The following is a 27,202-nucleotide window of genomic DNA, read 5'->3' as shown; positions in this document are numbered from 1 at the left end:
CCTGACATGCTTGCAGTACCTTGGGACAAAAATAGCATTCCAGAGTGCAGTTATAAACCAGAAATGGATGTTGCTGTTGTGTCGGCATCGTTGAAAACTCCTGAAATGTGAACAAACAGTTCCTGGTACCAAGCTGTTATTAAGTGGGTGCAGAAGAAGGGGCAGACAATGAAAGGGAAGAAAAAACCATTGCTCTCTTAAAATGCAAGACTGGAGTCCTGTCTGGCGTATTCAGATTTTAGTAACTCAGGTTTACTGCTTGAGTGTGTGGAGTGTCCAGGACTGTTTCTTGTCTTCGGTAGCAGGAAATCATGCTCCAGGATCAGCTTTCTGATCTATGGATTGCATATGAGCAGTTCCCTTCATTTCCCATGAGGAGATCCTGGCCTCTGTGCCAAATGAGCACAGACTGCTCCCTCACAAAGTCAATGGGCCGTGAACTGAAGGAAAATCAATTTACCATCTCCAAGGCAGTGAGGAGTCTCCTGTGTCATTTACAAAGCACAGCCGTGTGCTTGACAACTATCAGAGAGATTGCCTGTCCCTTGGGTAGCACAGAAAATGCCAACATAATTGCATATCCCATGCTGTACTCTTATCCATTTCAGTTTAATTAAAATATTAGCGATCCTTAATCACTGCCTTGACAAAGTGAAGGAATGTTTGGCACTCCTCTTTGCCCTCTGGCTTATCTAGAAATTGTTGAGATTTGAAAGAAGGCATCTCAATCTAGACCTTTAAGCACCAACCTAGTGATATGCAGAAATTATGAGTAAGGTACAAGAGGAAAATGACAAAAAACAATTACATATTCACCTTGCAGAAATAGATCTTTAGAAATCTCTTTTCATGTCTTTATCAGAAGACAATAAGGGGTATATACAGAGAGAATTTCTTATTTGCAGAGCAATTTCCCTTTGCATCTTGTTTTAATACCCTCCTCCAAATGATAAATGAAGAACTGTAAATTGACTAGCTTGAATTTTCTGCAATGTTTTTGGAAAATGTTGGTCTTACCTTCTTTGGGAAAGTGCAATTGTTAATACTGCAAATTAAATGGCTTTCCTAATCTTAATTTGGAGGAAATATTAGAATATCTGTTGTTTCTACACTGCAGGTCTACAGAGAAATGAAGCCATTTCCAGAATGTAACTGTAGTACATGCTTGCGAATGAATGCAGCATAGCATTCACGGATGAAATGAAAAGATAAAATGTAAAGAAAAGATAAAATTTAAACGTTCAAGGAAATTCTTGTGAAGACCTTGCAGGGGAGGGTGATAGGGAGGAGGGGGCAGGAGGAGGTTCTGATTGCACTTTTCCCTTTGCGTAGGGGCATTTTAAAAGCTGACAAAGCCTACAGGAGAGCAAAGCAAGCTGTACCTCAGGGTGGCTCAGAATATTGCATAAGGAATTAAACACTTTGTACTACTATTTGTACTTACATATGTGCTTTAAATACTAACCAACTCTTTATTTCATTCCCATGCTGCTCTGGGGCTTTCCTCCTATTGCCACCTCTGCACCGCTAGGATGAGGAGGAGGGTATTTGGGCATAACCAGTCAGATGCTCTTAGTTCAGCCATTTTGTTCAGAACGGTGAGAATCAACTTTTCTTGCCAGTAGAAAAGTTTCCGACGGTCACTCTCACATCTCGCTCCCGTGTGCTTTGTGAAACCTGGGTGTGCTCCTTCCCCGCTGCTTGCGTAGTCTCTGCATGAGGGTGTTTCACGTGTGTTTATGTGTAGTTTGTGATTTTCTTCTTCTAATCATCATGTCATTGTTTTATGATGTTGTGGGGAGAACTTTCCAGGGCATGTAATTGAGTTTCTATGCAAAGCAAACTCTTAATGCATACGAGAGAACAGGAAATGTCTCTCATATCATTTATCATTGACTTCATGGAGGAAATGTTTTCAGTCGGATTCTTTTTCAAAGCAGTTTGCACTGTAGCCAAATCTATGTATGCTTTTTCGATTCTGGTTAGTAAAGAATTTGCTCAGAGATAATGTTCCTCCTGAAGGCTTTAAGCATGTTGAGATCTGCTGCCGAGATTGCTGCCATGCATGCTGACCTAACTAGTCACAGATATTTATCGGCTCAGAATAGATGAGTCTTGATATGGACTAGGAATATAAATTTTCTGTAAATTTGAAGGCAAAGAGGAATATCCCCTTAACCTTTCCCCTCCCTTCCATCTCCCTCGTTCTCTCAAAACAATGGGGGAGAAATTGTAGCTATTTGTCATTTAAAGTACATTTTGTTTCTCTGTGTCTGCGTCCACAATTTTCTCTTTTCTGCCGTCAAATTGTCTTCATAACAACCCCCATTTCCAGAAGAGAAGGCAGCACACAGGACAGAGCTCTTCTCCTCATGCCTGTTCTCTAGCAAAGAAGAAAACATCCTTTACTGAGCCTTGATAGAGAGCTACAAAAGTCAAATATCTATTATTTGGCTACACTGCATAGGATTAATTTATGCCTTGTAGTATCAGTTTTAAAGCAAAATAAATTTATTTGAAGTACTTAAAGTATCGAGATGCAATGACAATTTTATAAAAATTTATATTAATTTTTTTCTTTCTTCACTTATCCTTTTAAGAAAAATTATTTCACATGAGTTTCTTTGCAGTTTTTCTCAGAATTTGATTTTTCCATATCGATTATTCAAAAGAAAACTCTTCTCAAAATTTCTGTGGAAATTTTGGACCCTTACATTTCTGAAAATTATTACTTTATATTAAATTTGCAAAACATTCATGAAAGATTAAGCTACTCTTCCATCTCTTTGCACTTGCTCAATTAACTGCAGACTTACATGTCTGTCTGACTGTATAGATCAGATCCCTCTTATCAAGTCAACCATCTGAAAAATGTAATCCAACCATGGCAGTATCAAACTTGAATTTCATGCCTTGGGGTTTGAACTGAGAATATCTCTTCAGTGGAAAAATTGATAAAGTGCTTCATTAATTTACACTCACTGTTGATTTCACATTCTTTTTGAATCACGGCTCTTGCAATGGTTGTGTGTTAGTATATGAACTTTTAGAGACAATGCTTGTAAAGATCTGCTCATGCATGGCAATTGAACAGGAAAGATCAGGTAAGTAAGTGATGAAAAGGAAGAAGATGCTCACTATGAAGGTAGGAATAATTCTGATTTTCATTCTAGAGCAAACATGGTTGTAGTGTAGAAAACACTGATAGTTTCCTCTCCCATCTGCTGATGCATTTATGAATGCAAGTGTGCTAAGAGTATGGTTTCTCTTAGTTCACTGAATTAATGGGTGGTTCACATTGAATACAGCATCTCTCTCCACTTTGTACTTGAGGCATTTTCCTCAGGAAAGCATATTACAGAATATCCTAGTCAAAATAATGAGGCAGCCAGCATCCTTGCCTTACATGCATCTCATCCGAGAAACATGTCAGCCTCAAGATTGTCTTGCATACATCAACAGGGAAAGTATAAGGGTGATTAATGCCTCCCAAGCCAGTTATTCCCAACAAACTACAATTTTTTACCATGATATTCCATATACATTTTAAAAAAAAGTCCTTATTCTCTTTGTAAAAGCAAAGATGTTTTAAGTCACAGAGTCCCTAAACTGCGTGTTACATTAAATGTATGTATTACAATGATAAAAAAGTGACTAATAGCATAGGACTTGGCAATAACTTTGTTTTTCAAGTTCCTTTAGGTCTGAGGATGTAATCACCTCTGGTCAGTACTAAAGATAAAATGGAGGCCATCAAAATATGTACAATAGCAAGCTACATTATTTTTATGTTTTGGGGTTTAAGGGTTTTCCCCTCCAGCGTTCTGGAATTGACTGAATTTAATATTTAATTATGCCAGTTCTGTACATGACAGCATTATCAGATATAGCTCCCCTGGAATGAAGCACTGTTTCTAAACATATGCACCCTTCCTGTAGTTTCAGAGAACGGTAGTTTACATTTCAGTTTACAGTTCAATGTAAATACCATCTTTCATCCTGAAATAGCCTTTCCTAGCCTTTTTCTCTAGGCTTGTTTCCTTGTTGTCTGAATTTCTTATGACTCCTTTTATTCCCCAGATGGAGCTCTATCCTCCTCTATATCCAAGTGTATTCCAATGTGCTTTCTCAGAGGATGCACCTTTGTCTTTCTCAAACGCTAAAATGGTCTGGCCAATGGCTTAGTTAGTTATTATTCACTTTTATTAAAAATAATATGATTTTACACTTATGATATCTAATACATATGAAAGGACATGTGTGTATGTGTGTGTATATTCTTGTAAATATGTACATGTACATGCTATATGGGGGAAAGAAGAAGCAAAGCTTCCATACATAAGCTTCCCAAGCTGCTGAGTTCATCTAGTTTTCTTGTGAAGCACAACCATGCTACCTACCACGTGAGAGAGTGTGGGTGTGGTTCAGAAATCTGCTTGTGTCACCTCTGCCCGTCAGAAATGAGGAGGACTGCTTTTGTTGAATGGGTGTAGTGGGCACAGGATGACAAAAAACCTGCTGGAAGAGTGAAAGACAATCAAATTAAAGGACACAGGGAAAAGCAAGGACAGAAAAAACGTGCTAAGGGCAAGAACAGAGGAAGAGCAAAACTGAAACTCTGAGAACTGAGAGATTTATCCTGGTATATAATTTATACATACTGTATGTGTGTTTTCAAGCATGCATGCTGTTGTAGAGCATTTTTCTTCCCATCTTCTATGGCTCTGGCTTGCAGTAGGAGTTGGAGCCTAGTAGATGCTGTCGCTAGACAAGCTTTTTGAACTCATTCTGTGGCAGCATTTTCTATTAACAGTCGCCAACAAATCCTGAAGTCACGGATGTGCCTGCTAAGGAGCAAAACATTTCGTTTTGCTGTGCTTGAATTCCAGGAACAAAAGCTGAAAATGAATTTTGTGCTTATTAGAGTAACAGTGGAATGGTCAAAGAGCTAGTATTGAACTAGCCCCCATTTTAGTGCATAAAAATGGGGATTTTTCAAGATTATGAAAATATTGACAAGTTCCTATTACCGCAAAAATATTGCAAGACAAAAAGCCTCTCATTGGTGACGTTTTTCTATAATACTTGAGTTTGACAAATTTTAACACAGAAGCAGTAAGTATTGCGAGTTGACAGCTGAAGACACTAGCATAATTTAACACATCTCTTAAGATTTCAGAGGTGATGTCTGTGGGGGTAAGTCGTAACAGGAGAATATTTGAATAATTTTTAAGAACTGAAAAACAGTCAATTCAAGCAAATTTCATAGACTCCTTGTCAAAAACAGTATAAATTATAATATGCAGCATCACCAGACTACACGTATGCATTGTGTACCAAAGGCTACATTGTTAATGTTGTAATTTGATTTTGCCAAGAGTTTTTCGGTAGACAAGAGTAATTTCAACCTAAGAACTGAAATAGAGGGAAAGTTATCAATATGAAGAATGTTTAATGAATTCAGTCTGAATTTTTTTAACTATAGTTTTTAATCAAGAGCTCATAATATTCTAAAGAACATCTTTAATGAATATATTGTTTCTGAAAGCAGACTCATTCTAAACAGCCATTTGTGATTATTAAAGGGTAATGTAGTTTGAATGACATTTCCATATTCTATTTATTAGGACAGAGGTATTAAAAGGATTAGTAAGAATGATAGAAACAGCCAAATCTCACAGAGAAGTTGATACTAGTAGACATGCAAAACCCAGCTCAATGCTCAAGGTTGTAAGCCACGTGTTTCTAACTTGTGTCTGCAGAGCAATTTTGTCTCACCCCTAGGAATGCCTAGGATGAGCATTTCCTTTTTGCTTGTTTCGGAGGGGGCGTTTATTTATTTCCATCTTACAGCTAAAAGGACACTTAGAGGAAAGTGGCAGAAGTAGGCGACAGGCAACAGGTCATAGTCTGAAGAAGTGTGACTACTATGGTGGTAGAGTAAGAGGGATAGAAATAATGATATTGAGGAAGATAGGGCAGGACATCTTGGGATGTAGTTTAACCTTTGCCATAGCTGTCAAACCCCATGAACTTCTCATTGAGATCACTACAGAACCAGAAGTGTCTATACTTTGGGAAGTTTGAGAAGAATATTGATTTTTTTCTGCATTATTTGGTACTTGGATTAATATACTGATTTCTTTTAGCAAAGTAAATATCTTATTCATGATGAGTTCCATTTTCAAATGATTACACAGGCATTCATTCACTGCATAAATGTGATCTTTCTCTCCACATGAGACACATTTTATGCTTGCAGCATGTAGAGAGCTGCTGGTCCTACTGTCACACTTCTTTTAGGTTCTCAGTATTGTCACTTATTACACTGTGCCCTCATAAGCCTTTTAAATAAATTTATTTTCAATATGCTCTTTTTAATTGTCAGATCATGCAGAATGGTCAAAAACGCCAAGCTTTCGTGCCTGACTCGTATTACAATGTGATTTAGTGGACACAGCACTAGACCACGATTCAGAAGATAAATTCTTTCCTGGCATTGTCTCCAACCACTCACTTGTTCTCTTTCTCCCTGTCTCAAGTTCCCTAATTGTAAAATGAGCTGAAGTTTTTGTAAAGTGGAAGTTCTGCTTGGGAAAAGTGCTATATAAGTGCTAGGTAATATTATTACACAACATTCTAAAGTAGTGTTGTTACAGTGATATGATGGTGATTCTAATATCTCATTTTGAATTTGTTCCCAAAAATTATGTTAGATTTGTATTTGACTCAATTTATTAATACTTCTTATTTTTCCTTCCAAGGTCCTATTCCTTCCCAAAAAAGGGAAAATAACCCATATGTTAAACATTTCAAGGAGCTGCCATTCCAGCATGCTGAACAAAGCTCTTTAGACCGCTGCCTCTTCTTCTTCATTGTCATCTTTTGTCCTTTGAAGGGTCATTTCTTCCCTTCTCTAAAAATCTACAAACTAATTGTGTAGTGTATAATAATCTGTTATAATACGTCCATTGCAGTTCTTCATTCATATGTCTAAAAACACTGTGAAAGAATGTGTCTTATGATTGCCTTAGAGACATACCCTGTGCAAAATTTGAAGGCAGCTACATGAAATAATCTTACTTTACTTAAACATTATCACTTGGCCTGACTGAGAGATAAAATGCCAGATTTGTTTTGTCATATTGGTGACAGCCAGGGCTTCTCACTCCCACTTTCCAGATGGGCAACCCTTTAGTGAGAACCCTAATGTGGTGCACTCAAATAGGTGATGTAACTAATTAATTGTTACGAGGGCAGCACTTTGAACACAGTTGTCCCGGTTAATCACAGGACCTGCCTTCCATCCCTGCTTTTCTGGAGCCCTGCCTATGTGGGTGTCATCATTAATTATGAAACTGAAAGACTCCTGTGCCATCAAGCTCAGGCAAGGAGACAGAAAGAGTTCATGGACTGACAATTACTGCTCTGAGGAAGTACAATTCAAAATCCTGATTTAGCTGTCGTACAAGTACCTATTCTTTTCAAGCCTTGCCTTTCTTCAGAGAATAACCTTTTCTCCTTTGGCTGTAATAACTCTGAATAATGGAAAGCCTTTTGTAGTGACCTTCTCACTTCAGCGTAAGTAACAATCGTGTTATGGTGGAGTGAACAATTTCAGTAATGCTGATATCAAACTTAATGTTTTGTTTTATGATTAATCTTCTACCATTCCAATTTGGAAACCGTGCCTTTCCACCTTCTCTCTTATTCTATACCCATACTGGCATGTAGTCTTTTATCCAGTAAGTTAAGAGTACTGTTAGACTGCAACGGGCCAACCTAGAGAAAAATGCTGTCCCTAAAATGATGTTAACTTCTCCTCCTGGGCCTTTCCCTGTTTCTGGGAACAGTTCTTTTGCTAGCTTGTTTTTTTAAAAAAACTCTACTATTTTGCTATCTTAATAACTATTTTATGTGTGAAGCTGTCCAAGAATGTTGTATCTACCAGCACAAAAGAACTGATCTTGATACACTGTTCATCTTCTTTCTGATCCCAGAATGATAAGACTAAGATTTCCAGATGGAATTTTGTAATCTGCAGCTCTGGGATGAATTAAGCACTCACAATGGAGGTGTAACTGGGTTGTATCACTGTCTTTCTATTATTCTTACAGATCAAAGAAGTACACAAGTAGATACTTATATTCTAAAACATTCAAAACAGATGGCTGGTTTCTTTTTGTAGAGATTTGTGCTTTTCAGCAAAACAATTGCAGAAAGGCCATTATTCATTTCTACCAAATGAGATTATTCCAGGTCTGTGTCTTATTTTCTTTTTTGATTTGTAGCTGAATATGATCTTCTACTAGTGGCTTGGTCTTTGTAGGAAGTAGGAATTCTGTACTCAAACATTTTTGTTTCTGGCCACTTCCAGGAGAGGTATCACTTACAGATTGTGGGATAGTCTGTACTATCTCCCAGTTACTCTGCCATTTAGATTTCTTCTAGCACTCGTCCTCACCCCAGAATGCAACTATGCAAGGCCAGCAGCTTCTGCAAACTATGAATACACTGTTGGTGACCTAAAGAAGAGTGGAGCTGAGCTCTGGCACTCACAGGCAGGATAGAGACAGAAGTGGAATAGCTGGAGCCAGGCTGGGGTATCGCTGCCAGCACCTTTTAGATGTAAGTTAGGAAGAAGGAAACTGGGGGCGGAGGGAGGAAGATGAGCAATATTAGAGTAGAGAAAGAATCAAGCCCAAACCTGCTTTCCAACATATTAACTATGAAAATAAGCTCGATAGAAATATGACTAAAATAAAAACTGATAAGGGCAGGTATCCAATCTAGATGCTGTATTTTCCTGGCTGGTAAAGCTCATAATTACTGATGGAGATGTCAGGATTTACAGTTCCAACTCATAGTAGGCTCACCACAGGCAATCCAACTACATCTGTTTGTTTAACGCAACATATAGATAAGAATTACTATATATATATATATCTCTCTCTGTATAAATAGGTATATTTATTAACGGGATTTTGCGTTTGGATGTAGAGCAAACAACTCTAAAAAGAATTCCTGAAGACTTATAAACCAGGCGTTTGGTGGCTTCATGAGGCTTTGCTTTGAAAGTGTCACATAGCAGGTAGAGAGCTAGAAGAGCAGAATGAAGAGCCCATGTTAGAGAGGGATGAGACAAAGATTCCTGTCACCTGCAGACAGGGAGGTTATAGTTCAGCTGAACAGGAAAAGCACTGATTGTGTTCTCTGGTAGACTCTTTAAGAAATACCTCCTGTTTTCCATTAGCAATGTAACAGACAGCAGGGAGGCAGAAGAATGCAGTCACTGATACACAAGCATTCTCATGGACACGCTCTGCCAGCGTATGTGCTGCAATGTTCTGCTTTCAAACAAAAGCGTATTAGCCACTGTTTCCTTTTATCCCTTGTAATAGCAAGAAGCAATAGACAAAATACAGTACAGCAAGGAATGTGTGTGCTTTCTTGTTCACTGTTATGTAGATAACAAGCGCTAGAAAGCTTGAATGGATTAAAAATATAAGCAGGTTGTTCTTACTTATTCTCAAGCTGCTATGTTCTTGTAGAGAAGGAATCGGCATAAAATATAATGGATTCTGTGCAATCAAAACTTGCTTAATTATACCTACAAAAGTTTGACCAGGAGGATGATATTTAAATGCATAGCGTCGTGTACAAGCTGGAAACAGTTGTTAAGCTATTTTTACTTGCTGTGGGAATATTTTTTTTTTCCTTTACGATATTGTAATTGTCCATATCGTAAGTCTGACTACTCAGTTTCACAGCTTTCTATGATTTAATTTATTATTCAAATTTTTAACCTGGTAACTAACACAACTTACAGGAATGAAATTCTCAAATGAAAAAGATTTTAATATATTGAAGTGGAAGATTTTAGGTTCTCTGTAGATCTCACCCTACTTTGCCCATCCTGTTTTGCTCCAGAACTAACCTGCTGGGTTGCTGGACTCCCAAGAAATCTTGAAGACAAAAGAAAATGTAGACAAATAAAAACAGCACTTGAAATTGTATGTTCTGATCTCATCTTGCAATTAAGCCACAAATTTCTCTTCTCTGGCTCAGCTAGGAAAGAGGCATGTGGACTGTTGCAGAAGAGAGATGCAATGTGTGCACAGCGCAATTAGTTCTATTTAGGGGTGAGGGTTTGGGTGAATGCTCTTGCTTTTGAAAGTAAGGGATTGATGGAACAGGTAAAATTCAAGCTGTATGTAGACACCCCCTTCAGCTGTGCCGAGGTACCTCGTTCCTGAACATTCGTATTCCCCAATGGCTGAGTTACAAGCTTCTCACAGTCCTGCCAGTGTACTTCAGTTCTGATCTACAGTAGTCCCTGCTATTCCACACATGGTTCCCCGCAAGCTTTTGCTCCACAGCCCATGTAAGCAAAAGTTGCCAGTGTCATGAAAAAGTACTTCTGGGTTTGTTATGTAGAAAAATATTTTTGAACTACTCGCTCATTTTCAGTGCTTTAGGAATCCTACCAACCCACTGCAATTCTTTGCTTCACCTACATTATGGGGAAAAGATTTTTTTTAAACAGAGGGAACTAATGACAAAACTACTTTCCCTGTTTTGTGTTTTCTCTGTTCTTTTCTTCTGGTCTGGATTTTTCCCAAGGTGAAGAGAGTGAACTCTGGAAATCATTAATCCATGGGATTTGTTCATGGTGTATAAAAATTTCAAAAAGAATTTGCTATATAAAAATGATTTCCTAATTGATTCTGTCAGAAATGAACTTAGTAAGACAGCTCTGTCAAAATAGCCAGAATCTCTTTCAGCTCCTCACGCATGTTGTTTCATTTTGGTTTATGAGGAGAAAATGATGAAGGTTAGATTTAAATCCGTTTTTTTGTCTTTAAAACAAATCTAAAGAAAACTCAGCCCATCCCTGAGCTTTTGTGTTGTGGTCTTCTGAAGAAACCAAGTATCTCTCTGCAGCCGTGAACTGAGCTGAACTGAACTGAGGTCAGGCTGTGTCTTTTTGAGAACTTTCTTCTGTTTCCATTTAAAATAATGAAGGGAAGACATCAGTGATAAATTGTTCTGAATTTGGGAAAGCTTTGTGTTTTCTGAGCCAAATTCATGCCTCATAAAACTGCATTGCATTCAATGGTTACAAGATGATTGTAGCTGAACCCTTGCATTTGCTGCCAAACAAACACAAACGGTCTGAGCAAGGCGGCATAATTCAATTTGCCATGCAAATACTTCCAGACTATATCATTCGGTGTCTTAGTTTATTTCCATATCTCCCAATATAAGATATTTTGTTATATAGGCAAAATTTTCTTGTCTGGTAATACCTATAATAAAACCCAGATACAGGGAAGCATCTGAAGACCCACTATGATCCACTCCATCTTTTGTTAGATTTGTCAGGTCCTCCTTGGAATAATTTCTTTTTAACAAACATATGTATTTACCCAGACTTTGAGCCCATCTTCTCCTGTGTAATGGTATTTTGGGAAGTAGGTTTTGTTGGGCAGCATAGTTGCATCTGTATGTAACAAAGTTTGAAAATAATTTCCCACACTCATGCGAAAAATGTGATTGATAGGAGATAAAGGGCTACCTCCATTTAACTTGTTTTCCAAGCATATTTGTTATGTCCAGTCTGAAGTTTTGAGGGGGTTTTTGGTGGTGTTTTGGGGTTTTGGTTGGGGTTTTTTTTTCCGAATTCCTTATTTTTTTGTGCCTTTGCAGGATCTACAAAGAACACTCAAGGTCCATAGACCAGGCTAGCAAGCTAGAGCATTTCTTAAATTAGTTAATTCCTTACAGACTTTCAGATTCATTCCGTCTACACTTTTTTGTAACACTTTTGATACAAAAACTGAAATTTTGACCTCATGTAATTTACTTTGACCCCGAGATTACTTGCCAATTCTATTTTATTTTCTTCTTGATATAGCTGTTCTTCCAGGGATTTTTCTCAAATTATTTAAAGATTTATGGGTAAGTTGAGAAAAATCTGCTGACTTATTTGATTGCAAAATGAAGACCACTTATCTGCATTACTCTGCCTTTTAGCATTCTGTAATCAATATGTACATGGAGCATATGTGCAAGCAAGGTAGTCAAGCTAATAAGGGAGTATGACAGCAGTCATGCCAGTGCCAAGTGTCTTGGCATTGCTGCATCAAGAAGATGCTATTTTCTCCTTTTTTTGCTTGCACAGAGAAATCATAGGCATGTATCTGTAAGAAAAAGATTACCGCTGTTGATCCACAATCAACATGCATGTTGATGCATGATTCTGATGAGTAAGGCAAGTTGTGTAAGGAGGTAACTTTTACAGGATCAACTGATGTAGCTGGAAAAACAGACAAGCTTTTAGGGGTGCATATAAGACTTTCTTCAAAATGGGAGCTGCAGATTTATGGCTAAGTAAAAATTTAGAAGGTATTCTCTGAAATTAACTAAGTACAGTTAATTACTTGGTTCTGCAAAAGAAAAGTGGCTGCTTCCTTCAGAGAAGAAGGGAATGTTAGCAGGGAGAAAGGTGAGCAGGTCATTAGCCTCTCTGCCTGGAGAACCTGTAATTTAAAGCTGGTGGTTGTGGTGAATGAATCCTATTACACATTGATTAAAACCATACTTTATTCCACAGACATCTATAGATAGTCAACATTGCATATGTCTCAGATCGACACTTATACCACCCATTCACTGGTTTTCTTTTTCATATAACCACCTACGTGTTTTTGTATATTTACATTAGACACTGCTCAGACAAACTTTTGGACACCACAGTCTCTGTATGGGAGATGTATCCATATTTCACAGTAAAAGTGACCAAACATTTAGATAGGTCCCTCCAACCGCATTCAGTAACAAGTACCTTTTCTTATCTATTCAGTATATATATATGTATTTAAATGCAGACTCTTATAATAAAAAACTTTTAAATACAGTGACTCATACTTCAGCTGACCATTGTACAGCAACAGAAGGACTACCACTGAAGAAGCAGTATTAATTTCATTCTAAAGCATATTTTTGCCCCCATGACTTGCAAAACTACAATTAGATTCACATTTGTCATGCTCAAAGATAAAAAAAAAAATCTGTGAAATCTCAAAAAAACCTGAACATGTTGTTTCCGAGTTGAATTTGTTCTGGAATATGTTCCCAAATGTCTTTATCAGTTGGTAGAGATGGTTTGGGTTTGTATCAGAGATTTGTCAGGCCTTTCATGTTTCTACTTCAGCATTGTAGTGATTGCTTTTTTTAGTGAAACACGTTGTCAAACTTAGCTCGCCATTAACAATATTCTGAACTTGAGAGTACATTAAGCAGGCTTCATTCCATGCATTGATGAGGATGACCTAAACCTATCAGGGCAATTAATGAAGATTGGCTGCTTTAGAAGATATTCCAGGGTTTGGCCTATTTACCCGTTGTTTTCCTAGAAAGCTCTACAGCTCTGGGCTGATCATGAGAACACGATGTGGTGTATGAATCCAGCGCTGCCCTGCCTTTCCACTTAGCAAATGCTCTTACACCCTCTTGAGATAAGGCAGTGGCAGCTCTGCTGTGTGGGAAGCGCAGTGCCTCTTGCTAAGTGGCTAGTTCAAATTAGATATGGCAGGAACGCAGATAGAAGGGCATTTCCGAGTTGACTGGCGGGGGTTTAATGGATCCCAAGTGAGAGGAGTGATTGCTCTGCGAACAGCTTTGGGAGGGCTGCTAGTTAAGAACTTTCACACGCCTCATTTGGCCTGTTTCCAGCTCGAGGTGAGGGGGGAAGGGTACAGGAGGAATGTGCTTCAAAAGGGGACTTCTCCTCGAGCAATCAAATTCGACTGTTGTATTAAAATCTTCCATCGTTACTCACTAGGTAGCTCTGCTTTCTCTTCATCAGAGAGGGTTTCTGTTCACAAAGAACAGCTGGGAAGGTTGGCAAGTCAGATTCTTTTCAGACTGAAATCTGCACATCTGATGGATATTCAATAGACTGCAGTATCTGAAAAAGAACACAAGGCCACATTGATTAGACAGCTAGTTATTAGACATTGACTACCTAATGTTCACATTTTTATAAAACAGTGGGTTTTTTTAAGATATGCTATTCCATCACTCCACCTTCTGTGGGCAAACGGAATAGTAAGAAAGACAGGAAAGACATCAGTTAAATTAGAAGCATCACTTTTTTTCACTTGGACAGGCAGTACACTTTCAGATCATTATCTAGGTAACCCAAATTATAAGAAATTGGGGCAAATAGCACAAATTCAGCCAACAACCAAAGCTGATGGATATAATCGGCTAAATACAGTTGTGTTTGGTGATGGAAGTGAAATGTAACTGTGTTAATGCTACTAAAATATCCCTCCCTATTGCCCTGTATACAGGAGAGCAGAGTATTCTGCCCTGCTGCGGTTTGCAGTCTTAATACATCAAACCATTATTTTTAGATGTGCGTTTATATCTGCAAACAGATGTTGCCCCAAGGCTGCACATAGCAGTAGGGTTTTTAATAAAGCACGTGCACTCACTCTCTGCAGGTTTCTTGTCTGTCTCCGCTACCACGGCTGCTGTGTCGCCATGGCTTTTCGTAGCTGCTGCCACCCTGATGTTCTGGTGTAGGCTGCTGAGCGCAGCTACGCTCTGCAGGACGAGGAGCCTGACATTAGTTGGCTGCTTTTAGCCATGGCTCTCAGATCCTCTCACTCTACAGAAATTAATCCATGTAGAACAGTGTTAGAAGCAAAATAAGCGAGCCCTGACAGCCTTATTAAAAGGGGTCGAAGCCAGAGTCTTTGTTGAAAGTAGTGCCCGCACCCTGTTCCTGTTGACTCAGAGATTATCTCACTCCTTATTCATTAGCAGGGTCAGAGGTGTCCTGTTGAAAAGATATCCCCGGCCCGCTAACAAACAGCAGGTGCAGCCCCTGCCTGGGAACACGAAGACAAGTTGCCAGTATCATGGCAAGGCTTTCCAGCTCTCCTAGCTGGTGCACTTCAGTGCCTGTAGCTTCAGCACCTCATTTTATGGTGTGGAGGTACAGAGCCCAATTCTTCCTTGATTTTTCATCAGCTGTAAACCTTAGAGTTTTGTATTACTGCAGTTTTGAATGCAATCTACATTGCTATTGCCTTAGTTGTGGACAGACACTTTTTATCAGGGAAGTTACTTTTCCTTAAAGCAGGGAGTTGAAATAGTTGACTGAAGCACTGCTGGATAATCAGTACAGTTAATGCATTCAATTTAACACTGTTTCATTTTTCACCCATATCATCATTATTTCCTATATTAATCAGACAGCTATCATCGCCACATCCCCTTCTCCCAGTGTACTTGGTTTCTTTCTGCTTCAGCTGGATATTTTCTGGGTTGTGGGATAGGAGTACTGGGGGGGAAGGAGGGTGTTCAGCTTTCTTCCAGTATGAAGCTGAACAAGATTGTAACTTAGAGGCTGATGTTTGCCTTCACCACTGCTTGGATCTCAGGCTGTTCCTCACTGTCTCTGTTCTCTTATTTCAGATAATTCAGCCCCTCTTAGAGCTTGATCAGAATCGCAGCAAGTTGAAGTTGTACATTGGACATCTGACAGCCCTCTGCCATGACCGTGACCCCCTGATTCTGCGTGGACTCACCCCACCTGCTTCCTACCACCTGGATGATGACCGGGCAGCTTGGGAGAAAGAGCTGCAGAAGATGACGCAGGAGCAGGTGAGTTTGTAGTCTGAAGCTCTGAACAAGGGCCTGAACTGTTGATGTAGTTCTTACTGATGTGCCACACCAAAATGTTGGGAACCCATTCTGTAAGTGGTGAAGATCCACTCTTCAGCTGACGGGAGTCAATAATTTTTTGAATCATTACCATTTAATACTTCTGGAATTTCATCTGTTCTTTTATCTGTACTTGAGGCCATGCATTTACACGCTCATGGGAAATCAAACTGCAAGATACCACTTCTGCCATGTTTTACCTTTTAACAAATTTTAGCTGCTCTTTATAACTTAATGTAGTCATAGAGATCTTAAATCTTATTTTAATGACATTAACCATTTATATTTTAATTGGGACATTTTTATGAGTCACTTTATGTAAATGAATACAATGTCCTTACCTTCTGTCACAGTATGTTCTGCCAATAATTTTTTCTGCTTACCACCTTACCTGGATACCTAAATCAAGATTGGGACCCAGTGTGCTAGATGCAATACAGCCATGCTTATGCACACACAAACACGGTGATTTCAGAAGTCCAACAGTATATTTCCAGGAGTTGTGGAATACAGAACTGAAAGGGTTTAATAACAGCTTGTCTGATGAAGTCTCTACAGAGACCGTCAATCTAGCTATAATTCAGCTACTGAAATAATTTTCCTTTCTCCCAGCTCTGGTGATGTCTTGCCTTCCTTAATCCCTTCACTGGCAGTTTTTATCTCTTGTTTTCACACTACAATTCATCATTCCCCACAACCCTTTTTTCTCATTCCTTCCTATTTCTCCTTTCAACTTTTTAATTTGGGGGGGGGCGGGCAGTTAAACTAATATAAGGAACTCGTACCAGAAATAAATGTGACTAATTTTGTCTTTTTGACACTGGCTTTGGATTATAAGGCCAATTCTTTCACTAAATTATTCACTTTCATATGTCTATACCGAACTCTATCCAGTATGCACACAAAGCAGTGTAAGGCCTATATAGTTAAAGGTGGATTTGTGGGTCAGTGAACACTATCTTGAGCCTACCCTGAACACTTCAGCTCTGGTTTTCTTCTTTTGTAATGTTTAAGCTCATTTCCTTGCACTTGAAACTCAAGGCTGAATTTTGATCCAAAAATTGGCAAGAGCAGCTGAGCAGCCAAATTACAGGAAGCCAACAGAAGCATGTCTAACAATCCAGAAAGAAGAGCAGAACTCTGGAGATAAATATGCCTGTAACAGGGCCTAGATGGTACAGGACAGTTGATCTCTATACCTGTCTTCATACATTTATTTGATTCAGCGTGTGCTGTGTGCCTCACTCGATATCTACATTTGCCTCTATAGGCCTGACACGTTCCTTTTCCCTGCAGAGCCTGCTAGCCCCTATGCACCCAGAATCAGCATTTTATTTACCTTCTGGGTTCTATAATCGCTAATACAGGATTAAAACTTTTTCAGTATAATGCATGCCGTCCTCATATACTAAAGAGGTACAGCTCCTACGTTGTACATCAAAACACGAGGCATATCATTGTGAACCACCTTGTCTGTCAGATTGGGATGAAGCATTGGATGATAAAATCTGTAGCATGTATGGGAGGCATCTCTGAAAAGAAAAGGCTGGATGTGGACAAAGTTTGGATAGTCCTGAAATAAACTGACTAGTCTGTATATCTGTGATGGTCTTTGAATACAATCAGGATCTGTGGGGGTAGGTGATATGTTCTATTTGATCAAGAGACTGTAGGTAAAGAAAATAGAGAAGGCTTTCTTTGGTAAGTTCTTCTGAATAGACAGTCAGCCCAAAACAGCATCTGTGTTTTCCAGTCCTGTGTAATGGTCTAATAAAAGATAATATTTCTCATTCAAACTTTGGTAGTCCATTAGCAACATTTATGGGTTACACAGTAAAGAAAGCATTTAAGTATACATTGTGAGAAAAAGAATTATGTAAGTTGTCCTGGAGAAAAGAAAAAATGTATTTTTCTATCCTCTCCCATTGTCTTAATTCCGCATTGCTATCGCCACAGTTGTTTTAAGTTGCTGCTCCATTTGTGATTCCCATGAGTAACTAACATCTGCTAAAATAAAATGTAGCAGTCTCTTCTGCTTTCTCATACTCACTTAGATTGTATTTAACAAGCTTCAGTTGAAAAATACAAACTAATGATCTATTTCAATTTACAAAGCACATTTTTCACTTAAGTCGTGGAGCTTTTCTGTTTCTAACTGCAGAATTTCCTTTGTGTTTAAAGTATTCCCATGGGGGGTGGGAATCAGTTCTCCAGATTTGCAGAAGCCCATCACAGAATACCCATTTTGCATCTTTGGAATTTTAATGAGTTTTGTAAATTACTTTAAATCCAGTGCATTAAATTCACTCCTGTCCCTTCTAATATGATCTTCTGTAGATAATGCTTCACAAGCCTCAGTGGGAAAAAATTAATCCTCTTGAATGTTAAGAAGTGCTAACATGATTAGGGAGGATACATTTAACTGAGCACCAATAATATTTAAGAATGATGCTAATGTATCCACTTCTCACCAATGAGATTATTTAGTTTGGTTTGGGCGTTTTTTTTATAAATAGTTGAGAATTCATTTTCATACTGCTGTTTTTGGAGCTGTGATTTCCCACTGCAGCAACTATTATTGGTAAAGGTTGGTCCTGCTGTGTTCATCGTAGCCAATGTACCCTGTAGGTGTCTCATACCGGCTGGGGAGGCTCAGATACAAATAGCAGGAGTTTCTGGGGCTTCTTCTGGTAGGTAAAACCAGTACATGAAGTAGATGTAAGTTTTTCACTCTTCCAGCACATCCACAGTGACCCACAGAAACTAATGTACAATTTGTTGTTGGAAAAGCGTCTGCCAGCATCAACACCATGGTTCTAAGGGGAATTTGTTGCTGCATAAATAATTTTGTGGACTCTCAAAGTTTGATTGATAATTGGTAGCTCTCAAGTATAATAGTTTCTTTATGCTACCGTTATGTTCAGCTATATTCCTTAGTGACTTCAGTTGATTTTCATCAAAATATGGGGCCAAGATGCTGTATCATTCTTTGTTGGCATTTTATCAAAGATATTTTGTAAAGCTGAGTTACTGTAGTAAAATTTTTGTCCATTTGTAATGAAGGCCTAAAGCCAGTACTTCATGAGTATACGGTATCTCAAAACCTAATCTAAACTAGACTAAGTTGTGGACAATAAAGAATCTACAGTGCTTGTAACCATGTAATTAAGTTATTCATGTGGTGGAAAATATTCCTTTGAGTCAGTTCTGACCCAACGTCCCCAAAAAAGTTAACCAGCACTGTTTCTGGAACTGTCCTCCTTTGACCCGTTCATGTCCTGTTCAACTTTTCTTATTAAAAAATTGAAGTTACCAGAAGGAAGGAAGAATGTTCCAAGTCTTGACACCGAGAAATAAAAATTCCATTCATTCATTATAAATAATTGCATTATCCTTGCAATTTCTATTAAATACAATATTTTTTTTCACTTTGTCCTAAACGTATCATTATGTTAATATTCTTGGGCTCTGTAGAACTACTGCTGCGTTTCACGTTTCAGATGGTTGCCTTTAAGTGAGGGATTTTATTCCTATATGAAGGGAAATGACATTAAGAACATAATAATATGGTCCACATTTTTATTTATAGTTTGGTTTTTGTTTTTCTCTTATCTTTACAAAAGGAAAGAATGGAGTAGCAACAGGAACTTGCTGAAAGTCATCATTTAAATATGTTGCTAGTGGCGTGCTGCACTGTGGTTGGAAGGCAGCAGTGTGAAAAAGTAAAAAGAGACAACCGAAGAGAGCAACCATATAGTTGTAGGCAACAGTGTTTGTTCCATTAATAGCTTAAGCAGTATTATAAATGTTTCTTACCTCTTCAAATGCAGCCCTAAAATGTGCGGAACCCCCTATGATGGAGAGCTGCTTATTTTCAATAGGTCCTACGGTCGTTCTGAAAAAATATTTCTTCCAACAGAAGAGGAGCTATCCAATTAAAATCATTTTCTTAACCCTAGGAGGAGGAGGCATTTTGCTCCTTGCCATCAGTGGCTCTTTCCAGCCATGTCCAACACGTCCTGGCTTTGTCCAGGCTGCTGGGGGTCCTGCCTATTTCTGCTGGCCCCCAGGCACCATGTTTTTCCCGCACAATCAGCCTGTTGCTCTTTCCCCAGAGGTGTTTCCGGCAGCATTTGTGTTGTGACCTGGGCATCAACAGCAGCCTGTAGAGCCTGGGCAGATGTATTTCCATGAGATACTCTCTCAGGTCTCACCCCACTACTAACATGGTGTTGCACCTACGACTGCTTCGGCTGTGAGTTAGAGAGAGGGGCACTTTTGAAAAGTCTTTGTGGTTGTAGAAGAGCCTTTGTAGTGAAGAAAAGTTGTCTTCCCTCTCCCTCTGTACCAGTTTCAGCCAAAGCATAGACCATCTAGGGGTTCCTACTTACTAATCCTCTCCCAAGAAACCAGGAATGTCTTTTCTGCTCAGCTGCTCGAAGCAGAGGAAGGAAAAAGGTGATATTGTCACTTCACTGTATCAGTCACAACTTGCTGTATCACCTAAATAATCATGGCTTGGTTCCAAGGAGCATAATTTACTTTGCACATAATTCACGTTTCACTCTCAGCAAAGTTAATGTTAAGCTTTTCATACGAAAGGACACCAGACCGTATGTATGTAGCTTTCAAATTCCATTTTAAAATTGCATATAAGCCTGCTGAATTTTGAAAGTATTAAACACACATTTTGATGTGTTATGCAAACAATATTGTAAGTGGGATAAACTTTACTCTAAATTACAAATAGCCATTTTATAAACATCCTGTGTATTTTGTTTCCGCTTGCGTTCTTACTTCTGTATCATCTATAAGAAATTGCTCAACTTAGTTTCTGTAAAGAAATTACTCTGCCATGTTTTGCATTTAGTCATTCTAAATTGCTCTGTTACTTCAGAGTTTACCCTGTCTTTCTTCTCTGACTGCTCTTCCATTAGCTTGTTATCTTCCCCACCTGATTTATGTCATTTATTTTCAATTTGTAATCTTATGGGAATGCATAATGTGTTTTAAAGTTAAACAGCCCACTTCTGGTCTCTGTTAGAAATTAGAAGTAGTAATTGCAACAATTTATATCCTTCTTCATGTGCAAGTGTATTTCCTGAGTTTAGTTGAGAAAGTAATGGATATAGGAACTCTCTAAAATTATTACCTTTTATAGCCTTTTAAGCTTTTCTATTAAATTAATGTTTTGGGTGAGGATGAGAACTTGTGATCAGTGTCATGGTTCTTAAATACTGGTTGAAGTCACAAACATGATCCATGAGTTGACCATATCCATAATGCCATAACATTATCCATTTTTATTTATTGCTAATTTGAATTAAAATTTAATTGCTATTTTTAATTAAAATATATACTATCAATCAGTAACATTGACTATTCCTAACTTGAAAAGAGATATAAAGGGAAAAACATTGCTTTCAGGACACAGTCAAGTGTTCCGTGTGTGTGGTGTGTCTAAAATTTACTGTGGTCTTGTTTCAAGCAGTTCCTACAAGCAGATGGTGTACCAACCTGAGCTATTACTTTATTTTTTCGAGGACAGCTCACCTCTCCATATGTTTTGCTATTAGTAACAAGTTCTGTTACTCTGTGCCTTGCTCAGACACTGTGGTCCTTGTGGAAGTTTTTTGCAGCATCTCCTGGTATGAGCTACTGCCATGGATTCTGCTTGACTGTGCAGGGGTCGCTGGGGCAGCCAGCCTCTGTGGGCATCCTTCCTGGATAAAAGGAACCACAGGCATTTATTTTATTCCTTCTTCCCATTTATATAATTTTGCAATTCATTCATTACCAAGGAAATAATAATATTTCTGCTATTCACAAAGCTTAGAGATGCTCAGGAATGCAGGATAAATCCCATGTGCAAAGTTATTTCAAATATCTGGTGCAAGAGCCCTCAACAAATTTTACAGGGTTTTTTGTCAAAATTGGTTGTAAAATCTATTCAAATATATTTAAAACCTATTTTTAAAGTTTACATTATTTTAAAAGTCAAGACAGAATGTTTAATTTTAAATCTTACTTTAATTGTTAAATGCATGTGTTTTAAATATTTTGAAAAAGCTAACAGAAAAACAAAATTTCCAGATAGAGCAAAAATATTTAAGGGTCTACATAAAAAAGTTATTTTTTTCTTTTTCTTTTTTTTTTTTTTTAAAGCTCGGCAGACTGCGGGTTCCATATTCCTAACCCTTTCTTTTGGCCCTTTTATAGGTCTATAGTTGAGAAATAAAGTTTTGTATGTAATTGGCTCTCACTACTTCAAACATACATATTTACACTGGTTGATCTGGGAAGATGCAAAAGCTCTTGACCATTTGCCTGAGATATATTGTAGTTGAACTTACTCTGAGACAAAATGAAGGTTAATATTAAATCAGTTGAATTTCTTTTTTATGCTTATTTCTGTTACATTAAGTTCTAAACATATTTTTCAGACTGACCGTAGCCTGATCCAGAAACATCTAAAGTTTGGAGAAACATAATTCCAGATCCCGGTATTGTAGCCTTATAGAAGTCCTGCAGTTAACTTTCTTTTTGTGCTGCTCTACAAGCACCTCATATTCTGTATTCAGTTTTACTGTCCGTAGCCTGACATGAGATACTACTTTATTTTCGTTTGCCTTTTTTCGTCAGTGTTTTTGTGGAATTGTTAACGAGAGGAAAATAACACTTTGGGGAGTAGCCTCCTCCATATAAATAAATTTTAAAGGATCTTTGCTTAATGTTGCCTTGTTTGCTTTATGGGATACGCAAAGGCCACAAAGGTTCTGCGGAGCAGCACCACAATTCACCTAGTGTGCATATAAAACCATAGCATCCTATTTCTTAACTATGAAGTTATCATCTTCCTTCTGAATGTCAATTAATCTTCAAATAAGTTCTGGAATATCTTGGACCAGAGAAGCACAATGCAAGCTAAATTCATGGTGAATTGCGTGGGATATTTTTCACTCACAGAGTTTAACTATAAATGGAAAAGTATTCCTATCGTGACTTGCTTTAAACCCAGGAAGGAAGGCAGCAGTGGTGTAGTGTCTGAATCTATTGCAGGTTATCTGCAAGCTTCCATTCCCCTGAGATGCTGAAGGTCCTTTCTGTTCTTCTATCCAAAGATAAAGTATAAATACTATGAAGCACTTCTGGGGTCCTTGCTATCCTTTTCTTTCTGAGCTGTCTATTTTTACTTGTCATCAACTAGGCAAACATATCTGGCCTTGCCTTCTCTTTTCTGGTCATTTCTATCAGGCAAGTGTATGAATCTCATATCCTCAGCTGAAAATGCCAACAAAAAAGGACTGTTAACACTCCTTTATTTTCATAGAAAAATGGCATGGGGAAGATAACACCATTTCTGTTTGCATTCACAAGAAATGCTAGGAAACCAGGAGCAGAATTGATAGTAATACTTTTAGAGAAACTTCCCTAAAATTTGGACTGCCAAACATCTAGGTGAATCAAGTTATACCGTGGAGAACTGGATATTCCCCATTAAGGAGCTTGTCTGAATGAGGAGTGATGTATGCTGCTCCCAGCTGTTTCTGAAAGGAATGAGGTAAACGGAGATGACATACATGATATAGAAATGCTGGAACCAGCCACATAGTCAATTAAGATGTCTTTGTTTAAGTAGAAATCACATTATTAAACCTAGATGTTCTGAAGCTAGCAAACTCAACACGAGGCTCTCATTGCTACTTTTTTCAAAGCCATTTCATCACAGACATCTGCCAGCCAGCTGTGTAGACTTTCTGTCTGCGCTAATTTGCAAAGTATTATTGCTGGCCTTCAGCATTCAGAGCCGTCTCCTTTTGGGCTCTTGATGGCCAAAAACTCATTTCTTGGAAATATTTTCTGTATCTGGTTAAATTGGTTACTTTAGTTTGATTACATTTGATTTATTTTAGCTTTGGCATGGCTTCTTTTGTTGGACTTACCTTGATTTTGCAAGGAATCTTATAAATACATAAATGCTGACTAGTACAGCAAGAAACTGAGACATCCCTGACTTGGCAGCACTGCCCCGCTGAAGGCAACATCCTGCAGGATTCTCCCTTGTCCACCAACCTCCTTTCAGTTTTGAAGGTTAATCTCTTTGAGGTGCCTTTATATTTGATTATTTAATTGCTTTGTCCTTTCCTGGAGCTTCACCTGGAGGATTTGGCTGAAACTCCCGGAGGAGGGATGCTGGCTGGGCAGGTGGTGGTGCAGGACCCGCAGGGAGCTGGCCCCTGCTTTCCCTGCTAACACTGCCCTCTCCTGGCTCTCCTCCTGCGGACCGAGAGCAGAGGCCCCTTCAGGAGCTGGATGAAGAAAAGGAGAATTACATCGTTGGCTGCTTCTCCCATCACTTGCTGTCTCTCCCGACCTCCACGACCTCCCACCTTTCTGATGAATGGCACCGAGGAGCCAAGGCAGCCCTGGCGCAGGGTTCAGCGTTCAAACCAGTCCCGTGAATTTACCAGCAGTTAGGTGGTTTGCAGGCTGCTGTAACTGGGGCCACCTGAATCGCTGGGGCTTCACTAGGCTGAGCAACCTGAGACTCAGAGGCAGGCCCTGAAACCCAGTCTCCTGGCTTTTAATATCCAGCACTGCTCCTCGCTGGCTGTGCTGACTCTTTCAATCCTGCTTGCTGACTGGACCTCTCCTAGGCTTATCCATCCATTGCAAGTTTCCGACTAATAACTCTGCCAGGCTGTTGGAATCAGGCTAATCACCTATCCACAGCGTGCCGTTTCTGAGCCATTATGGGTTACTGCTGAATTCCCCCCCTCCTCCCCTTCTCCCCCGAGAGCCCTTGCAGAGCCCGGAGCGCTCCCCTCCCTCTCGTTTTCCCCACTTCCCCGGCTCATGTCACTCCGCGGAGCAGGATCAGGTTGCTTTTGCATTGTGATTCTTGGCATGAGTCCCCCTCGGATTCGTATAGCTGTTCTGTGAGTACGGCAGCCAGTAGGAACAAAGCACATAAGAACACATTAAACTAACATTCAGCACGCAAAGCCCAAATAATTTACTATATGCTACCCTGCCTAGTAAAGGGAATAGTGTAGCAGGCTTAGCCTTTTAATTTCCTTTCTCTCACTTTTGTCTATAGAAGTCTATACCATAACTTCCTTAAAAAGCATTTGTATTTATTCTGTAGTCGTTCTTAGGCTGTTTGTTTTTATGCAGTATTTCTTGCAATAGCGATCTCCTGTGCTTTGCTTGATACCGTCACTAAACAGAGATGTACCGTTGTATCTGATTAGAATTTTAATTGTAGAAATATAACCTTTCCCACTGCATTGTGCTTTTACGGTGGTAAAATGATCCCTGTTGTCCTGCTGCCTGACAGTTCTCCCTTTTTAAAATCTACAGTGAGCAGTGTTAACAGAACTACAAAATATAAATCAAGAAATGTGCATACTGTTGACCAGTTATCCCTTCATGGATGAAAAATTCCAATTTGACATCCTTTCCATGTCACATATGAACACAGTAGAGTTCCAATAAAAATATTAATAACTTAAGAATAAGAAATGTTATGGGACTGCCAGATAATATTAGAAAAAAAGCAAATTTAAAAGAAGGTTCAAAAATAGATAGGCTAGTTGCTACAGCTGCTCAAAATGATGAAGAAATTTGGATGCAGATGCTTACAATAAACTTAGGAATCCATCTAAGTGTATGTACCTGCTACAAATACGCTTGTCTTATATTAATAGGGAATATACTTTATTAGAAGAAATCATATCACTGAAAAAACAGAGTTTTTTGGATATATAGTATGTGAAAGAGCTATATGCTTGGAAAGCTTATCCAATCTATCTATATCATCTCATCTAGTAAGAGATGCTGCTTCTCCTTGCTCTGTTAGATCCTTAGACCATCGTGAGCACAGTAATCCCTAAAATGCTTGCACAAATTATAGCCTTACTTGGGATTCTGCACAGTTCACAGGCTAGCATGGACTTTATCAATTGCTGGTCAGATAAACAGATTACTGAAGGCAGATGTTTTCTGCTCTTCATTAAGACTCCGTGGGCCCCTAATTCTGGCAATGGCATTAGACTCGGAGCTAAAAATTACGTTCACATATACTCCAAGATATTGTGTGGCATGGTTTGTAACACCGCTTGTTGGAAAAACAGTTTATAGACTGTAGACAGAGTGAATAAGATAAAGTTTTGAAGTTCTATGTCATTCTGAGCCAATTTCAAACTGGACCAAGAATGATCCAACAGGAAATGCAGTGTTAGTAAACAAAAACCGTGTATGCTCCACCACAATTGTGTATAGTCATCTTATGACTGAGTTAGGAAGCACAGTCTCTGAAAGTGATTAATTCCACAGAAAAATTAGAATTCTGGTTAACTCAGAGTGTATTATGTATAATTATGTAACTTTTCTATTGATTTCTTATAGGAAGCAATTCTGAAGTGATGTCCTATGAAACATCCTGTTATTCATGAATAAAAGTCAAACTGTTTGAAAAAAAAGTACTAGCAAAAGGCTGTATTGGTTATGGAACACAGCTGCTTTCAGAAAAACATCCTACAGAGGAAGCTTTTCTAATATTTATTGTAAAACAATTTATTCAGGAATAGTTAAGCCGTTTAGTTTTCCCATGTTGATGTGGCCTTAACTGGGAAGGTCACAAGCCTGGTCCTGTAGTGAAAGAGTGAAATAAAGAGGGGGGAGACCACCCAGGTTCTGGCGAGGGAGTCACCAAGGGAAGATGCCAGTCCTGGAGGTGCCCAGCATGTTACTCCTCTGTTAGCTCCCTTTCTAAAAGCGGCGTTTTAGCCTAGAGCTGAGCCTGCTGGGCAGGTTTCATTATACAGTGAACACATTTAATAGCAGAGAATGACCATGCCTCTGTGTGTTTCTTGCAGCTTCATGACGAGTTAGAAAAGGGCGAGAAGGAAAGCGCAGAGCTGCAGGAGTTCGCCAATGCCATCTTACAGCAGATAGCAGATCACTGCCCTGACATCCTGGAGCAAGTCGTCAATGCACTTGAAGAGTCGTCATGACCTCGGCCACTAGCCCCACCGGAGCAGCACACCAGCGGCCAAGCCCAGTCAGTCCAAGGAGCCATGAGAGTGGATAGGAATGTGAAAGACAGAAAATGGAATAGAAACTTCTGGTGCACCTTTCACAAAGAAAACAAAGGCAAAAAAAACCTCTAAAAACTACATGCTCTCTAGGTTCTTCCAGTCTATGATTAATCAGTCATGTTTGCATTCATCTTCTCACTGCCTTTCTACTTTAGAATCCAATTCCCCATTGAATTTGTTGATGGTGACTTTTGGATACAGCTAACCAGAGCTCTTCCAAGTCTACTGAGCAAAGAAGAGGGGATTCACTGAATACAAGCAGCTCTAGTTCTCCATGAAGTTGCAGAAGGGTAGCCCTTGCCTTTCATTCATTTATTGCTGCTTCTTTCTTTCTTTTTCTTTTTTTTTTTTTCCATAAA

At 38.9% G+C, this 27,202-nt stretch overlaps 1 protein-coding gene across 1 annotated transcript in view; it reads left to right on the top strand.

Moving 5' to 3' along the window:
* ERC1 (ELKS/RAB6-interacting/CAST family member 1) overlaps positions 1 to 26,891 on the top strand; it is a 294,006-nt gene extending 267,115 nt beyond the window's left edge. The window contains exons 17-18 of the mRNA XM_082308445.1: positions 15,493 to 15,681; positions 26,622 to 26,891. Of these exons, the coding sequence (XP_082164571.1) occupies positions 15,493 to 15,681; positions 26,622 to 26,759 (327 nt within the window). The 3' untranslated portion in view covers positions 26,760 to 26,891. The remainder of the gene's footprint in view (positions 1 to 15,492; positions 15,682 to 26,621) is intronic.
* The last annotated feature ends 311 nt before the right edge of the window (positions 26,892 to 27,202 follow it).

The sequence above is a fragment of the Platalea leucorodia genome (assembly GCF_965183815.1).
Source record: "Platalea leucorodia genome assembly, chromosome: 4".
NCBI classification, from domain to species: domain Eukaryota; kingdom Metazoa; phylum Chordata; class Aves; order Pelecaniformes; family Threskiornithidae; genus Platalea; species Platalea leucorodia.
The sequence above is the reverse complement of the archived record's forward strand: the minus strand, read 5'-3'. Positions and strand labels throughout refer to the sequence as shown.